This window comes from Podarcis liolepis (genome assembly GCF_965112155.1).
Source record: "Podarcis liolepis genome assembly, chromosome: 10".
NCBI classification, from domain to species: Eukaryota; Metazoa; Chordata; class Lepidosauria; order Squamata; family Lacertidae; genus Podarcis; species Podarcis liolepis.
In genome coordinates, this window is record NC_139562.1 from 73,394,708 (window position 1) to 73,422,404 (window position 27,697).

At 41.4% G+C, this 27,697-nt stretch overlaps 1 protein-coding gene across 1 annotated transcript; it reads left to right on the forward strand.

Annotated features, from left to right (window-relative positions):
• Positions 1-12,880: 12,880 nt before the first annotated feature.
• On the forward strand, positions 12,881-26,420 carry PHYH (phytanoyl-CoA 2-hydroxylase). The gene is made up of 9 exons (XM_083464216.1): positions 12,881-12,900; positions 13,408-13,518; positions 14,130-14,298; positions 15,343-15,424; positions 17,448-17,629; positions 19,358-19,507; positions 19,752-19,886; positions 24,171-24,396; positions 25,350-26,420. Exons 3-8 carry the CDS (start codon positions 14,140-14,142, stop codon positions 24,222-24,224), a joined length of 762 nt encoding a protein of 253 aa, XP_083320342.1. The 5' UTR covers positions 12,881-12,900; positions 13,408-13,518; positions 14,130-14,139; the 3' UTR covers positions 24,225-24,396; positions 25,350-26,420.
• The last annotated feature ends 1,277 nt before the right edge of the window (positions 26,421-27,697 follow it).

Sequence of the window (27,697 nt, forward strand, 5' to 3'; positions counted from 1 at the left end):
GATCCATCTGGGGGAAGATCTCTTGAAAGCCTTTTTGGGGACAAGGGTCTGTCCACCCCCAAAGATGACAGAATAAAGTTCATGCTAGTACTACACCTCAACATTGTAGTGCTGTCCTGCTGTGTGCTTTTTCCTAAAGAGCATTAGATTCAGTAGAATGGAACCCTTCCATTCATGGCAAGGGGCTTCAGTCTAGTGAGGGTTCCAAAAACAGAAGGAGGGGGAGCCATGTTTTTTGTCATTTTCCCATTCATTCTCCTATACCCCCTCTTGTGTTGTCCTGGAGGGTCAGCCACCCCCCAGGTGCAGACTTTTGGGAGGTGGGGGTGAACAAGGGGTTCTAGGGGTAAGATGGAAGGTGCAGAAGTCTCCACCCCACTTTTTCCATTTCCTTGATTTATTCTGAAAATTTTGTAGATGGCCTCACCTGTTGTACAAGAGGAAGTCATTGTTCATGCTGCAGGGCACACAAATGGTTCAAACTACTGGCAAATCCATGGCCCTTGCTGCTTCTGTATCTGTGATGCATAACTGTTCTGTTCCTCAACAAATCTGGATGTAATGCATGACTTATTCTTGGAATAGGGATAAATGAAGGGCCGGTTGCTTAGAGGGGTGCAATTTCTAGTCCATTAATAAACATGCAGTCCTCCCTTTACAGCTGATAAAGAGTGGATCAATGTGATATATAATGTTTAAACCAAATTAAGTTCACCCAAACATCCTTTCTCAAGCTGTTGTGATTTTGATTTAGGCTGCTGAGGCCATGATATCAACGTCTACCTGCCTACAGAAGGCTATTTCTTATCAGCAAGCACTTTAAACATATTGTGAACAATGCTCGGACACAAATTAATGTCACAGGAATTATCTATATTACCTAAACAAGTGCATTTTATGGGATTACCCAAAAGTGGTTTTTTTAAAATACGACCTCTGAGCATTGCTTAAAAAAAAAAAGAATATCACCACAAAGAATCTAAATTTCAGGCAAACATCACAGGTCCAGTCTCTGTGGCTAATGCACATTATAGTTCTGATATATTTTTTCTCTCCTCTGTGGGTTGAGGTAGTGGAAGTGCAGAACCATTTTCCAGAATGCAGGCCAATAAACTGAATCAAACTCCTGACAAATGAGGTTCTATCACTACTTTAGTTGCTCAAGGACATGATGTTCAGTCTGCTCTAGACTGAGTTACACTCTCCCAAAGGATCGTGTTTGCAGTTTAGCGATACTAAATTTGCAGATGACACCAAACTGGGAGGGGTGGCTAACACCCCAGAGGACAGGATCACACTTCAAAACGACCTTGACAGATTAGAGAACTGGGCAAAATCAAACAAGATGAATTTTAACAGGGAGAAATGTAAAGTATTGCACTTGGGCAAAAAAAATGAGAGACACAAATACAAGATGGGTGACACCTGGCTTGAGAGCAGTACATGTGAAAAGGATCTAGGAGTCTTGGTTGACCACAAACTTGGCATGAGCCAACAGTGTGACGCGGCAGCTAAAAAGCCAATGCAATTCTGGGCTGCATCAATAGGAGTATAGCATCTAGATCAAGGGAAGTAATAGTGCCACTGTATTCTGCTCTGGTCAGACCTCACCTGGAGTACTGTGTCCAGTTCTGGGCACCACAGATCAAGAAGGACACTGACAAACTGGAACGTGTCCAGAGGAGGGCAACCAAAATGGTCAAAGGCCTGGAAACGATGCCTTATGAGGAACGGCTAAGGGAGCTGGGCATGTTTAGCCTGGAGAAGAGGAGGTTAAGGGGTGATATGATAGCCATGTTCAAATATATAAAAGGATGTCACATAGAGGAGGGAGAAAGGTTGTTTTCTGCTGCTCCAGAGAAGCGGACACGGAGCAATGGATGCAAACTACAAGAAAGAAGATTCCACCTAAACATTAGGAAGAACTTCCTGACAGTAAGAGCTGTTTGACAGTGGAATTTGCTGCCAAGGAGTGTGGTGGAGTCTCCTCCTTTGGAGGTCTTTAAGCAGAGGCTTGACAACCATATGTCAGGAGTGCTCTGATGGTGTTTCCTGCTTGGCAGGGGGTTGGACTCGATGGCCCTTGTGGTCTCTTCCAACTCTATGATTCTATGATACTGTTGTGCCAGAGGTGGGTCAAACCTGGCTGTTTTCTTCAAGCCCTGCCCACCTGTCATCATATGTGACATCAGGTGGAGCCTTGGGCACAGTGGGGCACTCCTGGTCATGCGCTGGCAAGTGAAAGCAGCTATGGCTCTATTGCCCATGAGCTGATGGGCAGTAGAGCCGAGACAGGCTAGATCGGGTGTGGGAGCAGCTTCCCTGTGGAGAACAGCCCTGCATGCCGCATGGATGGTGCTTGGAAGTCCAGACTTCAGACCGCAAGATGCCCAGTCCCCCAAGGCTTAATTCTGCAGCAAAGAACCGTTGAGAGGAGCACACCTGGCAGTACTGGGCAGCGCAAGATGGCGTCACCCCGTTGGCATACAAACACTGCATTTTGCACAAGCATTGCTTAAAGAACTTCTTCCAGAGGTCAGCAGATGGTGCTCTTTTCCCAGAGAGCCCAATTAGCCACTGCTGCTGTGTGTCTTTAGTGCAAGTTCTAGTCTGGAGTAGTCTCCCAATGTCCACAACATCGCGGCTCTAGACCAGATGTGTGTTTTGCAAATTACACAGAAGGGCAAGAAAGCAGTATTAAGTAGGGAGAAAAAAATCTTAATGGAGTAACATTTCTGAGTACGCACTCCTAAGGCTTGGTTTCTCATGTTGGCCTGGTTCCCATGGTCACATTAAAGTAACGCTAATGCGAACACGATTGTGAACAAGCAGCGTGCTGCTTTGCACTGCCGAAATTGTGCCTCGCTGTTCCCCTGCTGCTGTTGCGCTTCCAGGAAAGAAGCCATACTCAGGCTTGTTGTGCGGGCTGAACATTTCATAGAATCATAGAGTTGGAAGACAGACTCCCAGCTTTGTAGTTCACATTTGAAAAGTTGGTACAAAAAGCTGCAGTCTACTTTTCAAACACCGTCTAAGGAACTTTCTGAAGATGCTTTTGGAAACCGAATTGGATACCAGTTTGATACCATCAACCGTCTGGAGCGCCTGTCTGAGTTAGGGGTGGGTGGCATCGCTTTGCGGTGGTTGCAGTCCTACCTGGATAGACATTGCTGGATGGGTGGTGCTTGGGGAGTGCCCTTCAATGTTGGGTTCCTCAGGGTTGGATCTTATTCCCTATGCTGTTTAACAACTACATGAAACTGCTCAGTGGGGTTATCTGGAGGGTGAGGGCGTTGTCAGCAATGCCCTTATGGCACACAGCTCTACTCCTTTACATCTGCACACAGTGAATGGCTTGACGGTTGTTATGCTTCAGTAGTAAACTGGATTTCTGCAGATATTAATAGTGTGCAGTTTGAAGCGACGGGATGCTTAAAAAACTGTTCCTTTTGGAATGAAGCATTGTCCAGACCCATAAGTTATTATTCAAAATTTTACTTGCAGAACTTTCTTTAAAAATAATTAAAACATCAAATGTACCTCAAAAATATGTCCAGCACAGGCTTAGCTTCTTAGAAAATATGAAATAATCCAAACAGACCTATAAGCAAAGGTCTCTCTTATTCAGAATCCATTTTTTCCAGAGCTGCTTTCCTCCCCCCCCCCAATAATATTCTTTATTGGTTTTCCTTTGCACACTCCACATACACATACTGTATTACATTTCACACCTGCTCCCCAGAGCTGACTTCCCTCCTTCCCTCTTCTGGCCTTTTATATCACATCTAACTTTTTCGCATTGTCTTCATCCGTTTTGTATATTATTTTTCTTCTTTCATATTTGTTCATAGTCAAATAAATCCTCCTGTATATACAATTCTTATTGTCTGTCTATATCCATTTACAACTACCATTGGTTACATTAATCACATTGTACATTTTACTTTTTGTTATTTTCTTTATCCATAAATTTTCCATAAATTTTCTTTACCCTGCTTCTGACACCAGTATACACTCCCCTCAGGAAACAAGGCCAGATACGAACACAGATGGTTACGGTGTGGCCCGAGGGAGCCTCTCAGCAACTGCAGGACTGTTTCCAGGAGACCGATTGGAATATATTCGACCATGAAGATCTAGAAACTTATACATCAACGGTCCTGGATTATATTAGATTCTGCACAGCAAATGTCACCAGGGAAAAGTATGTTAAGTTGTATCCGAATAGGAAGCCCTGGATGACAGGAGAGGTTAGGAGATTATTGAAGGCCAGAAATTCTGCTTTTAGAACTGGGGATCGGGTGCCGTATGGCATAGAAAGAGCGAACTTGAAGAGGGGTATCAGGAAAGCAAAAGCAGAGCACAGAGGAAAAATTGAGGACCACCTGTGAAATCACGATCCTAGACAAATGTGGCAGGGAGTCCAACATCTGACTGGTTATAAATCAAGGAATTCATCAGTGGTAGAGAGTGCGGCTTCCTTGGTGGGAGAGTTGAATACCTTCTTTGCCCGATTTGAGGTGACACCAACAGTGACTCCAACAGGGATGCCAGAGCTATTGGCGTCACTACCTACAGGAAATGCTGCCAGGGTGGAAGAGGGAGAAGTGAGGCGAATATTAAAGGAGGTAAACACGAGGAAGGCTATGGGCCTGGATGGGGTGGCTGGCAGGGTGCTAAGAGATTGTTTGGACCAACTGGCAGGAATCTTTACGAAGATTTTTAACCAGTCCCTGGCCCAAGCCACTGTTCCACCCTGTCTGAAATCCGCTACCATTATACCCCTGCCAAAAACACCAAAGATAGACAGTCTGAATGATTTTCGCCCTGTGGCGTTGACACCCATTATAATGAAATGTTTCGAAAAACTGGTAAGGAAGCGCATCTTATCTTGTCTGCCAGTGGGACTTGACCCTTACCAGTTTGCGTACAAGGCAAAGAGATCCACAGCTGTGGCAATGGCTTTACATGCTGTCCTGACTCATTTGGAGAAGCAAGGGAACTACGTGAGACTGTTATTTGTAGACTTTAGTTCTGCATTTAATACTATTCTTCAGCATAGATTGGTGCCCAAATTATTAGACCTGGGACTTCCACCATGTTTGTGCAGGTGGATATTAGACTTTCTATCAAACCGTTCCCAAAGGGTCAGGTTGGGTTCCCACGTCTCTGCAGATCTCATCACGAACACGGGGACGCCGCAGGGGTGCATGTTGAGCCTGCTTTTATATACGCTCTATACAGCTGACTGTGCCCCCAAATACCCCAGTAATAAGATCATTAAGTTCGCAGATGATACAACGGTGGTTGGTTTGATTACAGCTGGAGAGGGGGAGGCAGCCTATAGGAAGGAAGTTGAGCAGTTGGGGGAGTGGTGCAAGAAAAACAACTTACTCCTTAACTTAAAGAAAACAAAAGAGATCATTGTGGACTTTAGGAAATGTAAATTGAATATTCAGCCACTTATTATTGAGGGGAAGTGCGTGGAACAGGTCTCGGTGTTTCAATTTCTGGGAATGGAGTTGAGAGACAACCTAACCTGGGGAGAGAACAGCAAAGACCTGGTGAAGAGAGCACAGCAGAGGTTATATTTTCTGAGAATCCTCCAGAAAAACAATCTCTCAAAGGACCTGTTGATGGCATTTTACCATTGCACTGTGGAGATTGTACTAACTTATGGTCTGTGTGTGTGGTTTGGGAGCTGCACGGCCAGGGAAAAAACAATGCTATCCAGGGTCGTAAAGACTGCAGAGAGAATTATTGGGTGCACTCTTCCCACCTTAGATGGGAAGCGGCAGAGATAGCACATGACAGTACGCACCCCGGAAATGATCTCTTTCAGCTTCTGCCTTCTGGAAAAAGGTATAGGGTTATAAAGGCCAGGACTAGCCGCCTGAGAAACAGTTTCTACGCAAATGCAATTCTGGTTCTAAATGCAGCATAAGGGGTCTCTGTAGTATAGTGTATTTTAAAATGGGGTTTTAGAGTTTTTAGGGATTTTGAATGTTTTATGTGGTTTTTATGTAGTTTTATGTAGTTTTGTGGCAGTCTTATGTAGTTTTTATGTAGTTTTATGTAGTTTTTCAATTTCATTGTTCCACATGGAACAATGACAATAAAGATATCGTTATCGTTATCCATAAATATTTCACATTATGAGGTTTATTTCAGTTCTACTGGTTTCACTATTTCACCTTATCCTACCTATGTATGACATAAAATTTTCCCAATTCTTTTTGAAATGTTTCATCACCCTGTGGTCGAATTTTCCCTGTTAATCTAGCTATTTCTGCATATTCCATTATCTTCTGTTGCCATTCTTCTACTGTTGGTACTTGCTGTTGCTGTGGGCTAACAATAACCTTGCCACTGTTAGTGCATATGAGAACAATTTCTGGTCATTCTTAGTAATGTCTTCTCCTACCATTCCCAACAAGAATGCCTCTGGCTTTTTCAAAAACGTGTATCTAAATATCTTCTTTAATTCATTATATATATTTTCCCAATACGTTTTTACCTTATCATAAGACCACCACATGTGAAAGAAACTACCTTCTTTCACCCCACATTTCCAGCAATTCTTGTTTCCTGTTTTATACATCCTTGCCAATTTAATTGGCGTGAGGTGCCATCTGTACATCATTTTTAACAAATTTTCTTCTAACAAGGTACATGCTGTAAATTTTAGCCCTGTGTTCCATAATTTTATCCACTTCTCATATTCAATGTTATGGCCAACATCCATTGCCCATTTAATCATAACACTCTTGATTTCCTCATCTTTTGTGTGCCATTCTATTAAAAACTCATAAATTTTGGACCGTATTTTGTATTATTCTGTAATACTGCAATTTCTAATATTGATCTTGTTTGTTCAAAACCTCTTGCTTTTTGTCTTTTGAGAAAATGTCATTCATTTGGTGGTACTCCATCCAGCTTGATAGTTTATCTTTTAGTTCCTCATAAGGCCTGATCTTAATTACGTTATTTTCTTCCAACAGTATGTCTCTATACGTTAGCCATTCTCTTTTCATGTTTATTTTTTTCACTGAGAAGGCTTATTGGGGTGACAGCCACCACGGTGTTTTCCTTTCAAACCACTCTTTATATCTCTTCCAAACTTAATAAAGTGATCAAATGCCACCCGTATCTGTTTCCAAACCCCTCCAGATCTAATATATCTGTGTTGTTCAAGCTAAACCATTCTTTTAACCATGTTCTGCAAGCAGCTTCGTAATGTATTTTAAGATCCGGTAGTGAAAAGCCGCCTCTTTCCCTTTTATCCATTAGAAGTTTAAATTTTATTCTAGGCTTCTTCCCCTGCCATACAAACCTAGAAATTGTTTTTTGCCACTCCTTGAATTGACCTAATCCAGTAATAATCGGGATATTTTGGAATAAAAAGAGCAACTTAGGTGGGACACTCATCTTTATAACTGCTATCCTTCCCCAGAAGGATAGTTTCAGTCTATCCCAAATTTCCAAATTTGTTTTTACTTCTTTCCATGTTGTTTTATAATTGTCCTTAAATAGCTTTGTATTTTTCGGGGAGAGCCAGACACCCAAATATTTTATTTTCTTTGTATTTTATTTTCTTTACCACTGTTGTTTCCGTTTTGCTTTGATCTATTTGTTCCCCATTCATATTTTTTACCATCATTTTTGTTTTACCCTTGTTAATTTTCAGTCCTGCCAACAAACCAAATTCTTCAATTACTTTTAATGCTTCTGCTGTCAAGATTTGTGGTTCCTGTAATGTCAGAACTATATCGTCAGCAAAGGCTTTGACCTTGTATTATTTTTCTTCACACTTCATCCCTGTAATTCTTTCTGTCTCTCTTATATTTTGAAGTAATACTTCCAGTACTGATTTAAATAGTAGAGGTGACAGTGGGCAGCCTTGTCTTGTGCCCTTTGTGATTTGAAGACTCTCTGTCAGTCCGCTATTTATTATGAGTTTCGCAATTTGTTCTTTGTAAATTGCCTCTATACTCCTTAGAAAATTTGTACCCAGGCCCATTATTTCTAGATTCTTTTTCATAAAGGACCAAGACACATTATCAAACACCTTTTCCATGTCTATAAAAATCAATGTGGCTTGTTTATTTATTTTAGTTTCTAAGTATTCAATTATATTTACTATGTTTTGTAAATTATCTTTTAAATGCCATCTTGGTAAAAAGTCCGCTTGGTCTGGATGTATTTGTGGTCCCATAATCTTTTTTAGCCTCTGTGCTAATACATTGTTATTGAGCAGTGATATTGGTCTAAAAATTTTTACATTTGTAAGATCCGTTCCTTGTTTAGGTATTAATGTAATAAACGCTTCTTCCCATGTCATTGGAATCTGCCCTTTCTTCATTATACTTATTCATTACTTCCTTTAATGAAGGAATTAGTTGTTGGCTTAATTTCTTATAATATTTAATTGGTATACCATCAGGCCCTGGTGCCTTTCCATTTTCCCTTGTGTAATTGTTTCCATAATTTCTTCCTCTGAAATCAGTCTTTCTAGTTGTTCTCTTCTTTCTTGCAAGATTGCCTTTAATTTATGTTCCTCTAGGTAAGTTCTTATTTTTTCCTCATTTTCTTTGGGTGCTTTGTATAATTCTTTATAAAATTTATAGAAAACTTTCCTTATTTCTTTGGGATTATCTATTATTTCATTACTATCTTTCATTGTATTTATGAAGTTCTGCCCTTGTTTTTTCTTTACTTGCCAGGCCAGTCATTTTCCCGTTTTGTTTGCTGATTCAAAATTTTGTTGTTTTAATCGTTTAATTTTCCATTCCACTTCTTGATTTATAATCATAGATAGTTGTGTTTGCAACAATTTAAGTGCTTGTTTTAATTTTGGGTCTTCTGGCTCCCTAACCATCTGTTTTTCTATGTCTTTTATTTTATTTAATATTTCTTCTTTGTTCTTTTCCTTTTTCCTCTTAAGAATAGAGTTTTCATTTTCATTTTGTATTGTAATATCTAAAAAAATCTTAATAAATATCTTATAAAAAAATAAAAAAAAGAATAGAGTTTTGTTGCGGGAAGAATCCTCGCATAACAGCTTCGCTTGCATCCCAAACTACATTAATATCAGTACCTTTATTTAAATTTAATTCAAAATATGTGTTTGTTTTTTATCTAGTTTCTCTGTATTGTCTAGCAAGCTGTCATTCATTCTCCACCTTCGCGTTGTTAAATTTTTACTTTTCCATTCCATTACAGTGGCATTATGATCTGACAGTGTCTTTGGTAAAATTTCAGCTTTCACCACTCTTGTGGTTAATTCTCGAAACTCTTAGCAAACTTTCCCCAGGCCTTTTTATAACATAAGCCATTTCAGTATTTTTCACTGTACAAAGAGAGAAGCAGAACAACATACAAGCAACAAGCTGGGCAGGGGCAAAAGTAGATTAGAAGATTAATTAAATAAACTTTTGACATTGATAATGTTAGAATGAAGCAGGGGCGGAGCTTTGCCGTATGTAATGCATATAGTGAATATATAATGAATCTCATTCTGACAATATAGCCAGGAAGTGTGTGTGTGTGTGGGGTGTCATGTCTTATGATTCGACTTATGAAAGGCGGCTCAGTTCCTCATAGGCTCTTCAGGAGGCAAGATCTCAGTGAGGCTTCTGGACGGGGACCAGGCTTCGTCGGATCAAGGCCTCCAATCGAAACACTCAGGTATTTTGATATTATTACTATTACTACTTGGATTGTGCTCTCAACCTTCTTCTAGGCAGACACTATTGTAAATTCATAAACAGTTCCTTATTATAGAGAACAACTATGCATGCAGAACACATTTTTGAGCAGCCATTTTGTGTAGAGACTCGATTAGCCTCTAATATATGTATCGTAACAGAAGATACTAAAAAGAACTTTAAAATTGGCCATGACCATTTTGTCATGGAGGACAAATCCCAATCACCACTATGATAATGGGGATGTGCTCAGCCCCTTCAGTTATGCTTTCCGTGATGGAGAGAGAGAAGGAGAAATAAAAAATAAAACCCTGCAGACTTTTAAGGCAGAGCTTTCTAAACTTTTCATGTTGGTGACACACTTTTTAGACATGCATCGTTTCGTGACACAGTAATTCAGTTTTACTGGCAAGTAGGAGGCTCAACTCTCCCCTTTCCAGCCCCAGGATCAGCGCAGGGAGCATTCGAGTGACACACCTGCACACTGCGGCCGACACACCAACACGCCTGACACACACTTTGGAAAGCTCTGCTTTAAGGTGTGGACTCTTCAGCATCTTCATCAGAGTTTGGGTCTTTATTTTTCACTTAACACTTAACTTAATTAGACATAAGATAAATTGCATGTAGCCTCATATTCACAAAATTCCATGCCTTTCACTTCCTGGCGTGTTGCAGCTTGAGAGAAGCTGGACTTTGCACATGTTCATGGGAGCCAACGGGGGAGGCTGAGCTCCCTTTGGCCCCCTAATAACATATTTGAGGGGGCTGCGGTTGATGGGCATTGCCCTTCAAGTGCCGCATCTTGTGGCTGGTGATGCGGGGCGGGGCTCACCTGCCCCCCCTTTATTCGTTGGCCCCCCTGGCGTGTTAAACCCAGAGGTTTTTTAAACAGTATTTTAGTTCCTTGTGTAGCAGTAATAATTCAACAGGGTCAGTACTGGTCTGGAACCCATTTGGCGGGACGCCGCCGCCGCCGCCGCCCCCTGAGCAGGCGCGCCTGCCTGGCCCGGGGGGGGGGTCTTGCGCTAGACTGGCTCAGCCCCCCAGGCCGCCGCGGGCTCCTCTCTCCCAAACTGGGGGGGGGGGATGCTGCCCCGGCGCCGCTCTCCTTTCGCCCGGCGACGCCTCTCTTCTTCTCTCCCGCAGAGCCGCTCTCCTCGCCATGGCCGGCGCCCCCGCCTCGCTCCGCCTGCGCGCCCTGCTGCGCCCCGTCCTGCGCTCCTGGCCGCGCCCCGTATCCTTTGGGCCGAGCTCCGCGTCCAGTCCCGGAGGGCGGGCGGAAGGGCGGGCGGCGATGGGGGCTGAAATTGCTTCCCGCTGGAATCCAGGTGTAGCAACTCCCTTTAGCTTTCTGTATAGTATGATGCCTTCAGTGGTTGGACATGCAGGATGCCATCCTGGATATTTTATACATTGGGGAGATAAGTTGGAAGCGGCTTTACAAGCCCGAGAGGCAGCGGGGGAGCCGAGGCAGAGTCCGGGGGGGGGGGGCGGCGAGTGGTTCTGTGCTTGTCCTGCACTTTCTAGCCAAGGGCCTGAGCGGTTTTGCCTTTGCCTCACTGCTTTCCCCGGAAAACTTGCTCTTTGGCAACAAATGGGAACAGACGGCAATCTGCAGAAAACCAAATTCAGCCCAAAATATCAAGTTTCCTGGTGAAAAGTGGCAGAGGTGTGGATAAGCCCTCAGACTTGCCTTTGCCCCACAGCTTCCCCCCAGGAAAACCTGATCTTTACAGCTGAATTGGAGCAAACAGCAATCAGGTTTGCTCAGATTTATCACTAGAAAGTGGCTTTTCCTAATGAAAGTGACGGGACAAGGGCAAACTGCTCAAAAAGCTTGGAACAAGCAGAAAACTGCTCAGCCCCATGATTTCTCAGCACGCGACAAGCACAAGCCTGTCGCTCTTCTCTTCTTGCACTGCCATTTCCACATGCTCTAATAAGCACCAGGTTCCCAGCTCTCCAGGTTGCGTTTACTGGATAGTTTCTTTGCCCCAGAAAGTCCTCAGACCCCATTGTGGCCGTATATATATATATATATATATCTATATTTCAAGTATCAAATAATGCAGTACAACCCAATACAAGGGAAAAGGGAAGAGCAGAGCTTTGGTCTGTTCCAGTAAAACAATTACATCAGCCATGTCTCTCTTTGAAAAGTGTCCTGTCAAAGGTTTTCATGAAGCACAGTGGTCTATATCTGGTTCTGTCGTTGCTGTATAAGAAATAAAACCTGTCTAAATAGCTTAAAGAATTGTCTGCGTCTTTCCACAAGCTCAAAGCTAACAGGTTCCATGACTGCCAAGTCCCAAAGTTGCCAATACCAGACTTGCATAAGGTCAGAGTCCCAAGTTCTCCAGAATCTAGTTGTTGTGAGTTTTGTTGAAATAATTAATGATGTGATTAAGCCCTGGTGGTCCATTCCAAGGCTATGATGCTCATGACTGTAATATTGGAAACATGCCATTTGACTTTGACATTCTTTTAAAAAAAGTTTTTTATATTAATACAAATAAACTCATTTATACAGAAGGGTATTTAATGCATCACACAGAGGCAGTTTTGCCAGTATTTGTGGCTTCCAGCAGTTTCCATTTTTGTTTTGTAGATTTTTTATTACAGTGTTATATCACTGGTATTTTTTATTAATTTTCTTGGAAGACACCACTTTGTGTTTGGCAATTGTTTTCCATCTGGTGTTTTTGCTGATATTTAGAAAGTGCCAACATGGAAGGCACTATTGTAAAAATATTTGCTTTCCCCAAATAGTTTTCCATTTGCCATTATAAGTTGCCGCCTGGGTGACCTTTGGAGTTTAGTAAAAACTTAACAGAGTTTTGATAACAAACATTGATTGTTTTAACTCTAATATTCATTATACAGAGTTTAGAATGCAGTCTATGAGTTACATTAAAATGCCCCCTTCCTATGCAGTTAACTTGCATCGGGGGAGGGAACCAGTGATACAAAAGCTTGGATATAAATATGGAGAGTAATTTAAGATTAATATAGTATATTTCCTCCACCATATCAATAGTTATTATGATTCAGAATCAATTCTGAGTTTTTATATCACACAATAATATATAATAATCTAAATAAAACAAATGTAAGTTCCTTAACATGTGCTCCAGACACGATTTCCTACTTCAGCCCAATTTACTACAGTGAAATACCGAACTCAATACCAGTAGGTGACGACTTAAATTATTTCTTCTATTAAAAAGTAGATATGTTATGTTGATGGTGGCAATGAAAGGAAACTATGTTTAACTTCCTTAGAATTCCATCCTTAGATGTGGCGAACCTTTGATAATTTGGGGTGCATTAACCATCAAATTGCTGCCTCACCAGAGTCCTGCGGAATTTGCTATTCTGAAGCAGTAAGCTTATGGGCATGGTTGCATCAGTGTATTTGTGGATTAGTAGAAACTTTTGTGCCTCTATTCTCAAGAAGCAGGCAGCAAACTAACTTTTGTGCTGACTCCATGGAAATAAATACCTTCATGGTACTGCAGATTTTGAACTTCAGGGACTCTCTCCCACATGGACCTGCCTGTTTTCCCTAGAGCTCCTCTGTGCTGCAGGAGACCCTGGGGCGTGTTGGAGGCTGCAGAAGAGTTCCCAGGGAGCGCTTATTTCCTGGACTTCATCCTTGCCCTGTGAACTTATCCACTGTATGTTCCTATCTCCGCAGTTACACCTTAGATAATAATGTTCTAAGCCCAGAGCAAAGGGATTTCTATGAGGAGAACGGCTATCTCGTCATAAAAAATCTGGTCTCGGATGAGGATGTTGAACATTTCAGGTAAACTGTAGCCATGTGTCCTAATCACATATAGTGAGATTGTCTAAAACAAGTATCTTCAACCTTTTCAGACCCAGAACTCACTTTTCACCCAAACATGCATTCAGGACCCATTTCTTCATCTCTTTTTCCATAGCTTTGCAGGGTGGTAGTGATCCTGTTTCAACCCCTGTCTTGACCCCCCCCCCCCGTGGTACTTGACCCCACCCCCAGTGGTTTAAAACACCCTGGTTGCAGTCCAGAGGTCTCTCTTGAGGTGTGCCCAAGAGCTTGTGTTTGCCAAACAAGACCTGAAGGCTGCAGGAAGGGCCCCACTCCAAATGAAAATTCCCCCCGGATTTACAAGAACATCCAGCCAGTTGATTCGAGGCATAATTCGCTTCTCGCTTATACACTCAAAGCCTCACAGAGAATGAGTTATGTGGATTTCTAAATCTATGGATGATGGGTGGTATACAAATTTAATAAATTAAAAAAAATTATTACCCATGATTTTGCACAATAGAAGTATCCAGTTTGATTTGATTTAATTTAATTTACAAAGTTAATAACAGGGTTAAACAGCATAGCAAACTTTGCCATGAATAACTTTTTTTGAATTCTCTCCTCAGAAATGAGTTCATGAAGATCTGCAGACAGGAAGTGATTGTCCCTGGTCTGACGGTCATGAGAGATGTTTCAGCTTCCAAGTCGGAGTTTGTTCTAGATCATAAAACAGTTTCCAAAATACAGGATTTCCAGCAACATGAGAAGCTCTTCAGATATTGTAGATTGCCTCAGGTTAAAAAAGGGGGCAGCCACGGGGAAGACCTGTGCAAAATAGGAAACTTCATTAATTAACTTGCTGGCATAGTAAGGCAGTCATTTTCTATCAGGAACAGCACAATATAACAAAGGTTAAGTGACACCAACGGTGAAATGATGCCAGAGATGCGTGAACAGGATGTCCCATGGCTCCATTTTTTTTATAAAAGTTGAAAGCAGCCAGAGGTGTGAATTGAAAAAAGCAAGCAACTTCCTCCTGGTACCAGAGTCTTTCTGTATTTCCCTCGCCTCCTTAAACTGAATAAGAGATTTACACTGGGAATATGGCCTGGGAAGGAGCAAAGTGTGACATCCATCACATGGTGCTGCAGTCCTATTCAAAATACATCCTCCTCACTTCCATATGGCTGCTTTTAAATTAAGGAAGCAATACAGCAGTAGATTTGATCTGCTATTTGTCTCGTTCAATAGATGCTTTAAGCAGAGCTTAACTTTTGCAGATTGTACCCAATGTCTAGTGAAATCAGGCATCTCTGCAGTGGTGATCACTGTGTGTGATATTTAACCAACTTTTTGTGCTAGCTCAAGGATTAGCATTAGCCCAAGGGAATTCCCCCCTCCCCCCCCCTGCATGTATCCTTTCCACCTCCAAATCTGGGGGGAAACCCAAAACACATTTTGGGGAAGTGCAGAGGGCACTTCCTGATCAAGGAAAAACCCTTGCTGTAATGAAACATTCACATTAGCTCTATGTTGACATGCTATTAATTGTCATGTTAAGTATAAATCAACATAAAGTGATTTAATTTTTTTAAATGAATCTCTGTGCTATAGGAATAGGTAGCTCCAGACAGTTTACTGCTGGATGGGAGTTTAATTCCTCTTCGTTTCAATGGGATATCTATAGATGTCTCTCAGCAGTGCATAGCACTGGTTGCTGTTTCAACACTGGTGTATTGATCATGCGTATTCACTTGAGTCTTGCCCATGAAATATAAGGGGTAATATATTTTTAGCATGTTTAAATACGCATCTCATGAGAAACTTTCTTCACCTTAGATATTGAAATATGTCGAATGCTTCACGGGACCAAACATCATGGCTATGCACGCCATGTTGATAAATAAGCCTCCAGATTCTGGTAAGAAATAATTGAACGGATGAAAAATAAAATACTCTGTTCAAGAATGCTAGCATGCATGTAAATATTGTTGGACTTGCCCTTTTTCTTTTGCAAGGTCCTGTAGGTATACTTAGAGAATTAGCTACTGTAATGCAAGTCTAAACGAAGATGTATCATTGTATACAACATGGTTCATTCTGATACACGTCTTGATTTAACTTCTCTCAGATTTTGTACTGGTACTTTCTAAATCAGAGGTGGGACCTTTCTTTTTCCTGTTTCCTGCTTTATTCCTTCTGGGTATAATCTGTGAGCATGGACAGAGCCAACATTGACTGTGGCACACTTTTCTCCCTTGCCATCCTCTCTTCCTCATTTCCCCCCTTTCTTGCAGTCCTCTGCCTGATTTCATTCTTTAAAAGGTTTTATTCATTTTCCACTGAATATCACATGTACAGCACATGTCGCAACATACCAACCACAGTGTCACAGAAGATCAGATCTTATTCCTGAGAGTTAGTCCAAATAGTCTCTCTACTATTTGGATTGTGGTGGGTTCCTGTTACAGTGTTGTTGCATATATTCAAGAAACATTTGCCAAGTGTTGTAGAAAAGGTAAGGACTCGGTTTCTCTTTATTTGCATGAATTTGGTAGGTTAGTTTTTCAGCAAAGGCTATTGTCCATATCCGGGAATACCAGGCTTCAATGTTTACAGAAATTGCAGAAAGCTATTGCATAGCAATTTGAAATTTCTATACACACCACTAATAGGACAAATGCTAACTGTTCCTTTTGAGAGTTAGAAGTGTCCAGAATCCCAAGTAATGCAAGTTTGGGAGAGATTTGTAGGTCCACTTTGAACATTAAACTCAGTTCTCCAAAAACTGAAGACCAAAAAGGTTAAACCTCTTTACAAAACCACGTATAGGAAGGACCCTGCAGCTCTTTTTGCTTCAGCCCCCTGTCAGCCATATCAGTTCAGTTCCAGGGATTTTGGTGTCATTCCTCTCCATACTAGAGGCTTGTGTGGGGAGGAAGAACTCCCTGAAGTGGGATATAGATCTTTTGAAGTCAGGGCATCAAGATAAGGGGGACACTCTCATGGGGCACTTGCGTTACCTGGCAGGAGGAACCTTGCAGAATGAGAAAATGTGTGTTTTTATCATTGTGGGCTGCTTTGAGGCCTAGACGGTGAAAAGTGGGATATCAAATTTAAATTAAATTATTAAGATAGTAAAGTACCGGTATATGGAAAAGTAAGGAATCCCTGGGTCCCATCTCATCTGGGTCACTTTCAGGGCTGCTATTAGGAATAGAACTCTTCAGTTGTTGCTACCAGGTGTTCCAGTTTCCTGGGTTTTGGCACTTGGCAGCGACTAGAGCAGGGGTGTCAAAACTTTTTTCAAAGAGGGGCAGATTTGATGAGGTGAACATGCATGAGGGCCGACCAAACTTTTTTTAGGATTGAAGTTGTTGAGCTTTTTTATGATTATAGCCCTGGAAATAAAGTGCCACAGGGCCCGGATTAAGCCAACCAGCGGGCTGGATTAGGCCCCCAAAACAGACTTTAGACATGCCTGGGCTAGAGTAACTCTGGTAAAGAAAGCAGAGGGAGGGTGGAACATGGTTGGGACTAGGTATTGCATGTAGCTATTTGAAACCCAACCCTTATGATGGCTGACTCCTACATAGGGTTTCAGTGGAATTATGCTCCTGGCAAAACATTCTGCATTGTCACTCTAATGTAATTTCACCAGTATGAATTCCTAGGTATTTGTGGTACATTGTATTGTCCACTTGAAATTAAATCCAAAATTTATAGGTCATTCCTGCCATGCCATCACTACAATAGATGGGTGTGTACAGCCATTGCCAGCTTAAATCCAGAAATACTAGTCCTGGTTTGAGTCTCTGAGTGCCAGTGAAGGTGTAGCCAAAACTGCACCACCTCTACATGAGAAGTATTGGAAGATGGTGCTTGTATTTACTTAACTAATTCTGCATCTGTACTATGAAAGCTAATACAAATAATTGTTGCAGGAAAGAAGACCTCTCGCCAACCGATGCACCAGGATTTGCACTACTTCTCATTCCGGCCTGCAGATCGCATTGTTTGTGCCTGGACTGCCATGGAGAAGATTGATCGCAGAAATGGATGTCTGGCAGTTTGGCCAGGAAGTCATAAGGGGTCTCTGAAACAGCATGATTATCCTGAGTGGGAGGTAATTTCTTTATGACTTCATCACAGGGAGGGACGGAGAATGGAAGTATCTGCAAATTTGGAGGTAGCCAATAGCAGTTTTGCTAACTGAGTGGTATGATCCTTACAATCAAAAAGAGGGCTTTAAATTGAGATGAATGGGCAGCCAGGGCAACGGATATGGAACTGATGTCAGATGATCAGAACACACACATCTCCAAGCTCTTCTGGTGCATTCTGCATTCTGCACCAGTAGGAAGTTTCCAAACTCTCTTTGAAGGCAGCCTCACAGATGACATTTTGTTGTTACTGGGATCCACCCATCCAAGTGACATCCACAAGTCCAACCAAAGTTCTTGAATGTCCATCATGACACAGAGGTAACTATGAAAAGTCTTAGCTGGAGATCAGTGCATTTACAGGCAATTGTATCGTGCCCTCTCCACAAGTTGCAGTTTCTAGAAGAGTATTTTTATTGATCCCCCCCCCATATAACCAAAATAAGAAGAAGAAAAATTATGAGACAGACACATTAAAGCTAAACCAAATCAAATCAGGGCTAGCACTGGATGTTACATTCACAAGAAAAAATTATAAAGCCGGTTAGCTAGATTTTTGTGACAAATAAGTGGAGAGTACCAGCAGGTGGCGCTGTAGTCTTAACCAGAGAGTCTAGGGCTTGCTGATCAGAAGGTCGGCGGTTCAAATCCCCGCAATGGGGTGAGCTCCTGGTGCTCAGTCCCTGCTCCTGCCCACCTAGAAGTTTGAAAGCATGTTAAAGTGCAAGTAGATATATAGGTACCACTCTGGCGGGAAGGTAAACGGCATTTCCCTGTGCTGCTCTGGTTTGCCAGAAGCGGCTTAGTCCTGCTGGCCACATGACCTGGAAGCTGTCTGCAGACAAACGCCAGCTCCCTCCCTCCCTCCCTCCCTCCTCCCAATAGTCAGGGGTCCCTTTACCTTTACCCTCATAAGAAATCAGAACGAGAACAGACCAGCCCACCCATGAGGTGAGATGAAGCAGTTCCTCAGTTGGTAGATCTCCAGCCTCCTTTTACTTCCCTGCCACCTTCAAGATTGGGAGCAGGGGCCTGTGGAGAAGGAGGTGGCAGCAGCAGCAGCAGCAGCAGCAGGGGGCTGTGACAGAGGAGGCAGGGGGCTGCAGGTAAGATTTTCATGTAATGCAATTTCCCATATACTACTCCATCATAGAAACAATGTTCTCCATCTTTGGGCAGTCAATATACATGCAACAATAAGAAGGTAATGTAGCAAATCTTTTCATTTTATCTTTTTATTCTCTCCCTTAGAAAAAGATACCAACGTGGGGGAGAATACAATATTTTCTTTTAGCATCTTATTTATTTCACCAAATAAACGTTCTCTATTTCAGTGCCACCAGTTGTGGGGAGGGCCATGGACTCAAATGGCTTAGACAAAGCTAATTAGGCAGGATCCTGGGCAATAGGCTTCTCAAATGGAAGCCAGAACACCCATGTTTGGTGGCAGCAGGCATCTCCATACAAGACGCAAGGGGGGAAGGAGGCGGGAGGCCATCAGCTTCACCTTCAGCATGTGAGCTTCTGAAGGGACATCGCTGTCCACTGTTCAGCTGGATCAGGCCTTGGTCTCGTCCAGCTAAATAGACCTAATATTTATAAATCAGTTCTAAAAGTTTTTGAAGTGTGGAGGTTTCAAAAGATTACGTTCTTTAGGATAAATAAGATAATTCAATGCATTGAACTTCCAGGGTGGTGTAAACAAGATGTACCACGGAGTGCGTGATTATGATAAAACTATTCCAAGGGTTCACGTTGCTGTGGAGAAAGGAGACACAGTGTTCTTCCATCCCTTGCTAATCCATGGCTCTGGAATGAACAGGACTGAAGGGTTTCGTAAGGTAAGATGCTACTTGAGGTTGCAGGTATTAAACACCTAACCCCCCCCCCTTCAGTTCAAGTCAAGGCTTTCCCATGTTTGAGCTATTAATATCAAAACCTGAAGTTGCACCTTATTATTTCTATGTTTCTTTGTTGGAGGGCTGGAGGTGAGGGGTAAAAGCTATCCTCCATATGGGATGCATGCCTTTGCAGAAATGCATTTACAAATGAAAATAAATAAGTTATATTGGTCTTTTTATGCAGACAATTTCTTGTCATTATGCAAGTTCTGACTGCCACTATATTGACATGAAAGGTACAATTCAAGAGAACATGGAGAAAGAAGCAGTAGATGCTGCAAGAGCAAAGTATGGTACAGACTCACCTATCACCTTGATGGTATGTATTATTGTTTCCCCTGCCCCATTAAAGTTTGGGGAAAGATATATAAAGTTAATATCAAATACCCAATATATTTTTGGAATATAAAAGATAAACTAAAAACACAAAGAAAAAGAGGAAAAGAAAAATGAGAGAAAGAGAAAGAAAAAAGAGGAAAGAAAAAATAAACAAAGAAAAAACTTCCAGGGGAGCGATGGTGGCCGATGGACTATCTCCACCAGCTCATCTGTCTGTGGTGGTTGTGTGGTGTTTGATGATAGACAGACACCAATATAGGCTTTCAGCTTCCCTTCAGAAAAGGAGCTGGTGAGATTGGCGGAGAGAAGTCTTCTTGGAGGCCCTGACTTTGAGGAAATTTCACCTTGCCCAAATGATACAACAGCCAATACGGACACTGGATCCACAAAACACCTCTCTTTCTTAATTATTTTTGGAATAAAATAATTTACAACTTAAGTGAGTTTCTTCATCTGCCAGTGAAAACTTACATCCAGTGAGCTATCTACTTTCTACAACTTAGAAGAGAGGAGGACTGCTGTTTAAGCTGCTGAGTGAAGACAAAAGGCTTGATTTATGGTCTGAGATAAGAAAGATTTAAACAGACAAAGGAGTTTCTGTGTTAAGTTCTAAGTGGATTATTTTTATTTATTTATTTATTTTCTTGACAAAAGTGTGCCTAAGAATATAAAAGCTATTTTGCCAGTTGAAATTTCCTCTGTGAGAATGGAATCGGTTTATTTTAAATGGGCTACATTTATTGATGCTGCAGCCAGAACAAGATATCTGGGGAAGCTGTCCTGCTGCTGAAGTTTTTATGAGAGCAGTAAAGAGACAGAAAGGGCTGACATTCTTAATAAGCGAAGCAGAAACAGCTGGTGAAAATAGAAGTTGGCTTTAAAAGAAAGTCGGTTTGTTTTTATACTCCGAATACTCAGCACGCCAGGCAGCAAGAAAAAGGCAGCAGAGGAAATAAAAACATATTTTGATACCTTTTGACCCTTCTGACATTTTTCAGCAGATGATGGCAGAGCAAACAAAATCTCTTAAATTAGAGATGAATGAAATTAAAAACAATATGGACCATTTGGATTCAAATAGATGAAAAGTTGGCAAGATTTAGAAGGAACACTTAAGAAAATAGAAGAATCCTATGCACAGTTGTCTGTAGAAATGAAGCAATTAAATAAAAAGTGTAGGCTTTGGTGTCAGGGGCTGGTCTGACTCATATGCCAGAGATGAAGGAATGCAGACACAGACAGAGCAGCCTCTGACAGAAGAAGAAGGGGAGCGTTTGCCCCCCTCTTCCTTCAACTTTCCCAGCAGCCGATTGAGAGACGGCACAGTCGGGGGAAGAGCTAGATAACTCTGAGTCAGAAGCTAGGCAACCAGGAGGGAGCCACCGCTTGGGAGACTCTTCCTTTGAGAGCGGTGGGGACCTCCTTCCCTCCCCTTGCACTAGGAGGTCTGAAAGGGTGAAGTCTCAACAGAAGAACCAGGGTGGGAGAGCGGGGCAGTGGAAGGGGCGGGGATGCAGAGGGACCAACTGAGATGCTGAAGGAGGGTGGCTCCATGCCTCTGTGTAAATAAAATGGACTATAAACCTGTCAGAGGCTCGTTGATTCTTATCGGAAGCTTCCAGAGAGAAAGGGAAACTCCTGTACCTGCCAGCATATCTCACATCTGGAAAGTAGAAGTGAAGCTACAAACAGATGGAAAGATATTTGGAGAATTTGGCATTAATGGAGTTGAGAGAAAAGGAGATCTGCCTACAATTCAGAGAGATTCCAGAAGAGGAGGGTGAAGATATTAGGGATAAAATCATTACCGTATTTTTCACTCTATAGGACGCACTTTTTCCCTCCTAAAAAGCAAGGGGAAATGTGTGTGTGTCCTATGGAGCGAATGCAGGGGGGAGGCAGGCGGGAAAAGCCCCCAAGAGCCACATTTTGTCATATCTACAGCTCCCATTTCTGTTTCTTCAGTCTCATCCATTTGTATTTCTTCAATTTCAAATTTAAATTTCTCCACAAAGTCTCTTGCTTTCTGTACTGAAATATTTTGAAACCCAGAAGCCAGAACAGCAAGAGGGATCTGGCTTTTGGGATACCGTGTGGCTGTTCTGGCTTCTGGGATAACTGCGCCAAGCCTCTTCAGGGCAGCGGGATGAAGGCTCCCGCTGCCCTGAAGTTGAAAATTGATGATATAGATGTGATTGAATTGAAAGAAATTCCACTGAGGGTACTGCAAAAAAGAAAAAGGCTACTATTTTTTGACAAATAACTTTAGCAGAAAAGAATTCAATCAAGATGGGACATACAGGAGGGAGTGATTTTTATCTTTAAACAACAAAGATTTCAACTTGATTCAGTACAGAAAGCAAGAGACTTTGTGGAGAAATTTAAATTTGAAATTGAAGAAATACAAATGGATGAGACTGAAGAAACAGAAATGGGAACTGTAGATATGACAAAATAACCCTCTCAGCTATGGATTACAAGTACTTAACATGGAATATAAATGGAGCAAATATTCCTCAAAAGAGAAAAAATATATTTCTTTTTAAAAAAATCTAATTTGTTTACAAGAAACACATATGACAAAATAACCCTCTCAGCTATGGATTACAAGTACTTAACATGGAATATAAATGGAGCAAATATTCCTCAAAAGAGAAAAAATATATTTCTTTTTAAAAAAATCTAATTTGTTTACAAGAAACACATATTAGGGAAAAGGATATAAAATTTTTGACAAAAAAAGAATTTGGTGAGGAATTGATCTCTGCAGGATTGGGGGGGGGGGGATGGAGTTCTTTTGCCCAAAACTGATAATCTCTGATGAACAATGTAGATATGTTGGGGTGGAAGTTACTATCCAAGGCTGTAAAAAAAGTAATCAACATTTTATATAGGACTTGTGGGCTTGTGGTTGATGGACTTTTCATATGAAAACTGACTGGGATGGAGTGGTCTTTCCAATGCAGGACAGAACTTCAAAGAAAAATATTAAAACTTCCCAGGATAAAGTACCTAAGGTTTTCTTTGAAATGATGGATAATTTGGAACTTATTGACATCTAAAAATATAAATATTTCTCTGAAAGACACAGATGCTTCTCAAGAAAAATATGATTTGGTTGACTAAGACACTGGCAACTCCATAGACATATTACCAAAGACTTTCTTAGATCACAATTCAGTAATTATGACTTTTAAAAAGAAAACTGGTTTCTTTAGCCAGAGGCTTAGTGAAACGCTACCACAAGAAGAAACAGTTGTGGAAGGCTGCAAGCATAAGCTGAAACAATTGTTTGAGAGTAACTTAGACAAGGACAGGAATATAAATGGTTTGGCATGCCAATAAAGCTTTCATCAGAGGTTATTTCATACAACATAATTTTTTAATCCTAAGAAAGAGACTGGGCAGAGAAAACTACAGAAAACTGTCCAAGATTAGACTAAAAGAAAAATAGTTCAAATGATCTCCAACTGAGATAAATACAACTAGGCAAATCAAGATGCTGCAAAGACAGTTGTCTATGTTAATGCAGAAGAAGGAAATGAAACTGAATTATGCTAAACCAAAAATAAATTGAATTTACTTACAAACTGGGGAAATGTTTGGTGTATAAACTGTGGAAAGAGAAAGAGACGAAAGTGATATTGAAGTGGCAAAAAGGAAATGCTGTAATAACAGATAAGACAAATGGGGGGGGGGGAGTATTTCATCAATATTATTCTAAGTTGTATAAAGGTGAAGCAGTTTCCTAAAAAAAAATTGTTTGTGAACATCCTGCATCAAAAACTTTTCACGTCATACGTCTGAGATAGTGGTATTGGGAATAATTATTCCATTGGTGGTAGCCTACTCAGCCATGTACTTTGGTGTTGAGCAGGTCTGATCCTGATCTCTCTCCCAGCTTCTACATAGCATATTACAATTCTTTCTACCACACCACACCACTAGGCATGCTGTGTGATTTGTGTTGCTGGCAGTGAACTGAGGGTTTTCTGCGCATTGCCATTTCCTTCAGTTCAGCAGTAAAGAGTGTGTTTTCATAGGGAAAGTGGTAAGAAAATGGGGGGAAAGTTGTCAGACCTGGAGAGCTCAGGCCTGTGGCTAGAAATCTGGAGCAAAAGTGTGGATGAGGCCTCAGTTCGGAAGCAAAGCTTCATGCAGAACCAAAACATCCGGGTGGGGTGGGCTTCCTTCCATATGCAACTGCTTGTATGTGCAGCGGGAATGAACTTGCGCACAAAACAAGGTTCTTTTCTGTCCTTAGGATATTTGGATCATGCGAAGTCGTCTTGTTAAAGGAGAGCGAATAAATCTATAGAATCTTATCCAGATGCCACAGACTTAGAAAATGAGGTGCTGCCTTCCTGAACTGAGAGTGACCATGATCCTTTGGTTGGATGTGTTCAGAATTTTTCTTGCACTGAATATTTTTCAATTACTATGCAGTAAAACAGTTCTGAGGTATGTTTATATTTGATAATGATGCTTAAGTGAGAATTCTAGTAGTAGTAGTCGTAGTCTCTTAAGCTTAAGCCAAGAAATAGTATTCTCTATGAAATTGAATGTAGGGACGTGGGTGACGCTGTGGGTAAAACCTCAGTGCCTAGGACTTGCCGATTGCATGGTCGGCGGTTCGAATCCCCGCGGTGGGGTGCGCTCCCGTCGTTCGGTCCCAGTGCCTGCCAACCTAGCAGTTCAAAAGCACCCTCGGGTGCAAGTAGATAAATAGGGACCGCTTACTAGCGGGAAGGTAAACGGCGTTCCGTGTGCTGCGCTGGCTCACCAGATGCAGCTTGTCACGCTGGCCACGTGACCCGGAAGTGTCTGCGGACAGCACTGGCTCCCGGCCTCTAGAGCGAGATGAGCGCACAACCCTAGAGTCTGGCAAGACTGGCCCGTACGGGCAGGGGTACCTTTACCTTTACTTTATGAAATTGAATATCAATATACGTATCAAGGCTTTGAGATTAGACCACTGAAGAAGCCCGGAAAACTACCTTGGGAGTCTGCTACCTGCAAGCCCCAGTAAAAGGGCCCCATCAGGGGCGAACAACGGCCTCTTGATCACTTGGACTGCCAGGGCGAAACAGGTGCAAAACGCCAGCATCCTGTCTACAACTTCATTAACATCCATCTACAACTCCAGTAGCATCTCTCAGTATTGTGAACAACACCGAACTTACCTTTTGTTGGTCTCTTCATGAACTTACATAAAGACTGAGTTAAGCACCTGAAAAATCCATTGAAATCAGACATTAAGTTTATCTTAGGTTGGGTAGTTCGCAAGTCTCTGTGGCTTTGTACAAGGTTTTGTATTTTTCTCAGACGATTGATAAAGACTGTATAATCATTTTATTAATTATTGTGTGTATATGAGTCGCCAACGTGTTGCATGAGTCATACTATTTCTATCAGCAGCACAGGTTGCAGTTTTCTAGCATAGGTGAGAATTCTAGGCACACCTCCTTGGACACGCCTGCTGTTCTGAGTAAACAATATTCTTAAGTTCAAGAACAGTTTTAACTATTTTAATTGATGCCCTTCATGATGGACTTTATCCAGTATTGAATGGTAGACAGCTGTATGATTCAACAAGGCACTGAAACAGCTGCCTTTATGCAGTGATTCAGAATGTTCAAGCCATATCCTGTATTCTTAGTAGCGTAGCATTATTTTCTCCAAACTGGGTGAATAAATGAACAAAATGGCAAATGCAGTTCCTTGTAAGTTAAAGGAATATACTTTGGGGCAAAAATAACTAAATAAGAACTTCACGTATGCTGGTAGACTTCTGACTAATCAGGAAAGGGCTCTCCATTTCCGATTGCCCCATCTCGAAAGGCTGCAGCAGAGTTGGGAGCAGTGTAGAAAAGGGCCCCCCCCCAATGGCCAGAAGGCTGTTTTGTGTGGTCTCCTCTCATGTTCTCCTCTGAACAGAGCTTGGCTCAGCCTCCAGCAGCATATGGAACCAGTCAAGAAAACAGGCTTCTGCACCAATGGAATGCACCAATGACATGCACAGGTTCTGCATAGGGGCTACATTCAACAGTGGAATGGACCCCCTTGGGAGGTGGTGGACTCTCCTTCCACGGAGGTTTTTAAGCAGAGGTGGGATGGCCATCTCTCATGTATGATCTAGTTGAGATTCCTGCCTTGCAGGGGGCTGGACTAGATGACCCTTGAGGTTCCTTCCAATTCTACAATTCTATGATTCTGTGCTTTGGTATTCAGCCTTATAAAACTCGACCTAAAAGTGTTGTACTTGACTGTCAAGAGCCTATTGCAGTCAGCTTTGTAAGCTTTTGTAAGAAATGACTAGTGGATGTAATCTCATTTGGAAACTGCAGTGAAATTTAAAAGAAGTTCAACTTACATAGATGATTAAGAAAGAGAAATGACCAAACAAGAATGTAATTACTATCATGCAAAAAGCCTTATGAACTGTGTCATTTGAAACTGTATGTGAAAGTATATATTATTGAAGAAAACGCAATTAAATATCTGTTCCAAAGAGTGTCCTGCTCCCAGGCCCTCCATAACAACAGAGTCCATGCAAGGTACCATCTACATAAGAATTTTCATTGAAATTAAGAGGATGTAATATATTTTTTTATATATAAAATTTTTATTGGTTTTTCACAATTTTTATAAACACAAACATTACACAATAAAAACAAACAAACACATAAACAAACATGTATAATTTCAAATCCTTTTTTCTTAAACCTTACTTTACCGACTTCCCCATACCTCCCCTTTCTGCATCCCAGTTTCCAAATTTGTTTCAGCAAATCCTACCCCTTGATTTTATCAGATTTTCCCTTATTCTTTTCCTTTACCTAATCTTTTACAGCTGTAATCCCCTTTTTTCAAAAACCTCAACATTTTAAGATTCATTAATTTTACAATGTTTCTTGAGATAAGTTTTAAATTTCTCCCAGTCTTCATCCGCCGTCTCTTTCCCCTGGTCACGGATTCTGCCGGTCATTTCCGCCAGTCCCATATAGTCTATCACCTTCATCTGCCATTCTTCCAGAGTGGGTAAATCTTGTGTCTTCCAATACTTTGCGATAAGTATTCTTGCTGCTGTTGTGGCATACATAAAAAAAGTTCTATCTTTCTTTGGCATTACTTGGCCGACAATGCCAAAGAGAAAGGCCTCTGGTTTCTTAAGGAAAGTACATTTAAGTACCTTTTTCATTTCATTATATATCATTTCCCAGAAAGCCTTAATCTTCGGGCACGTCCACCAAAGGTGGAAGAAGGTACCTTCAGATTCTTTACATTTCCAACATTTATTATCGGGCAGATGATAGATCTTTGCAAGCTTGACTGGGGTCATGTACCACCTGTAAATCATTTTCATAATATTTTCTCTTAAGGCATTACATGCCATAAACTTTATACCGGTGGTCCACAACTTTTCCCAGTCAGCAAACATGATGTTATGACCAATGTCTTGTGCCCACTTAATCATACCTGATTTCACGGTTTCATCTTGCGTATTCCATTTCAGCAACAAGTTATACATTCTTGACAGATTCTTAGTATTGGGTTCTAACAGTTCTGTTTCTAATTTTGTTTTCTCCACCTGAAAGCCAATTTTCCTGTCCTGTTTGTAAACCTCCATTATTTGGTAATAATGGAGCCAGTCTCGTACTTTAAACTTCAGCTTCTCATGACTCTGTAATTTCAGTTTTTCCCCCTCTTGTTCCAGAGGATGTAATATTTTTGAGGAATTGGTATACTCCAGTTCCAATCCCCACTACAAATCAATTCTAGAACAGCCCC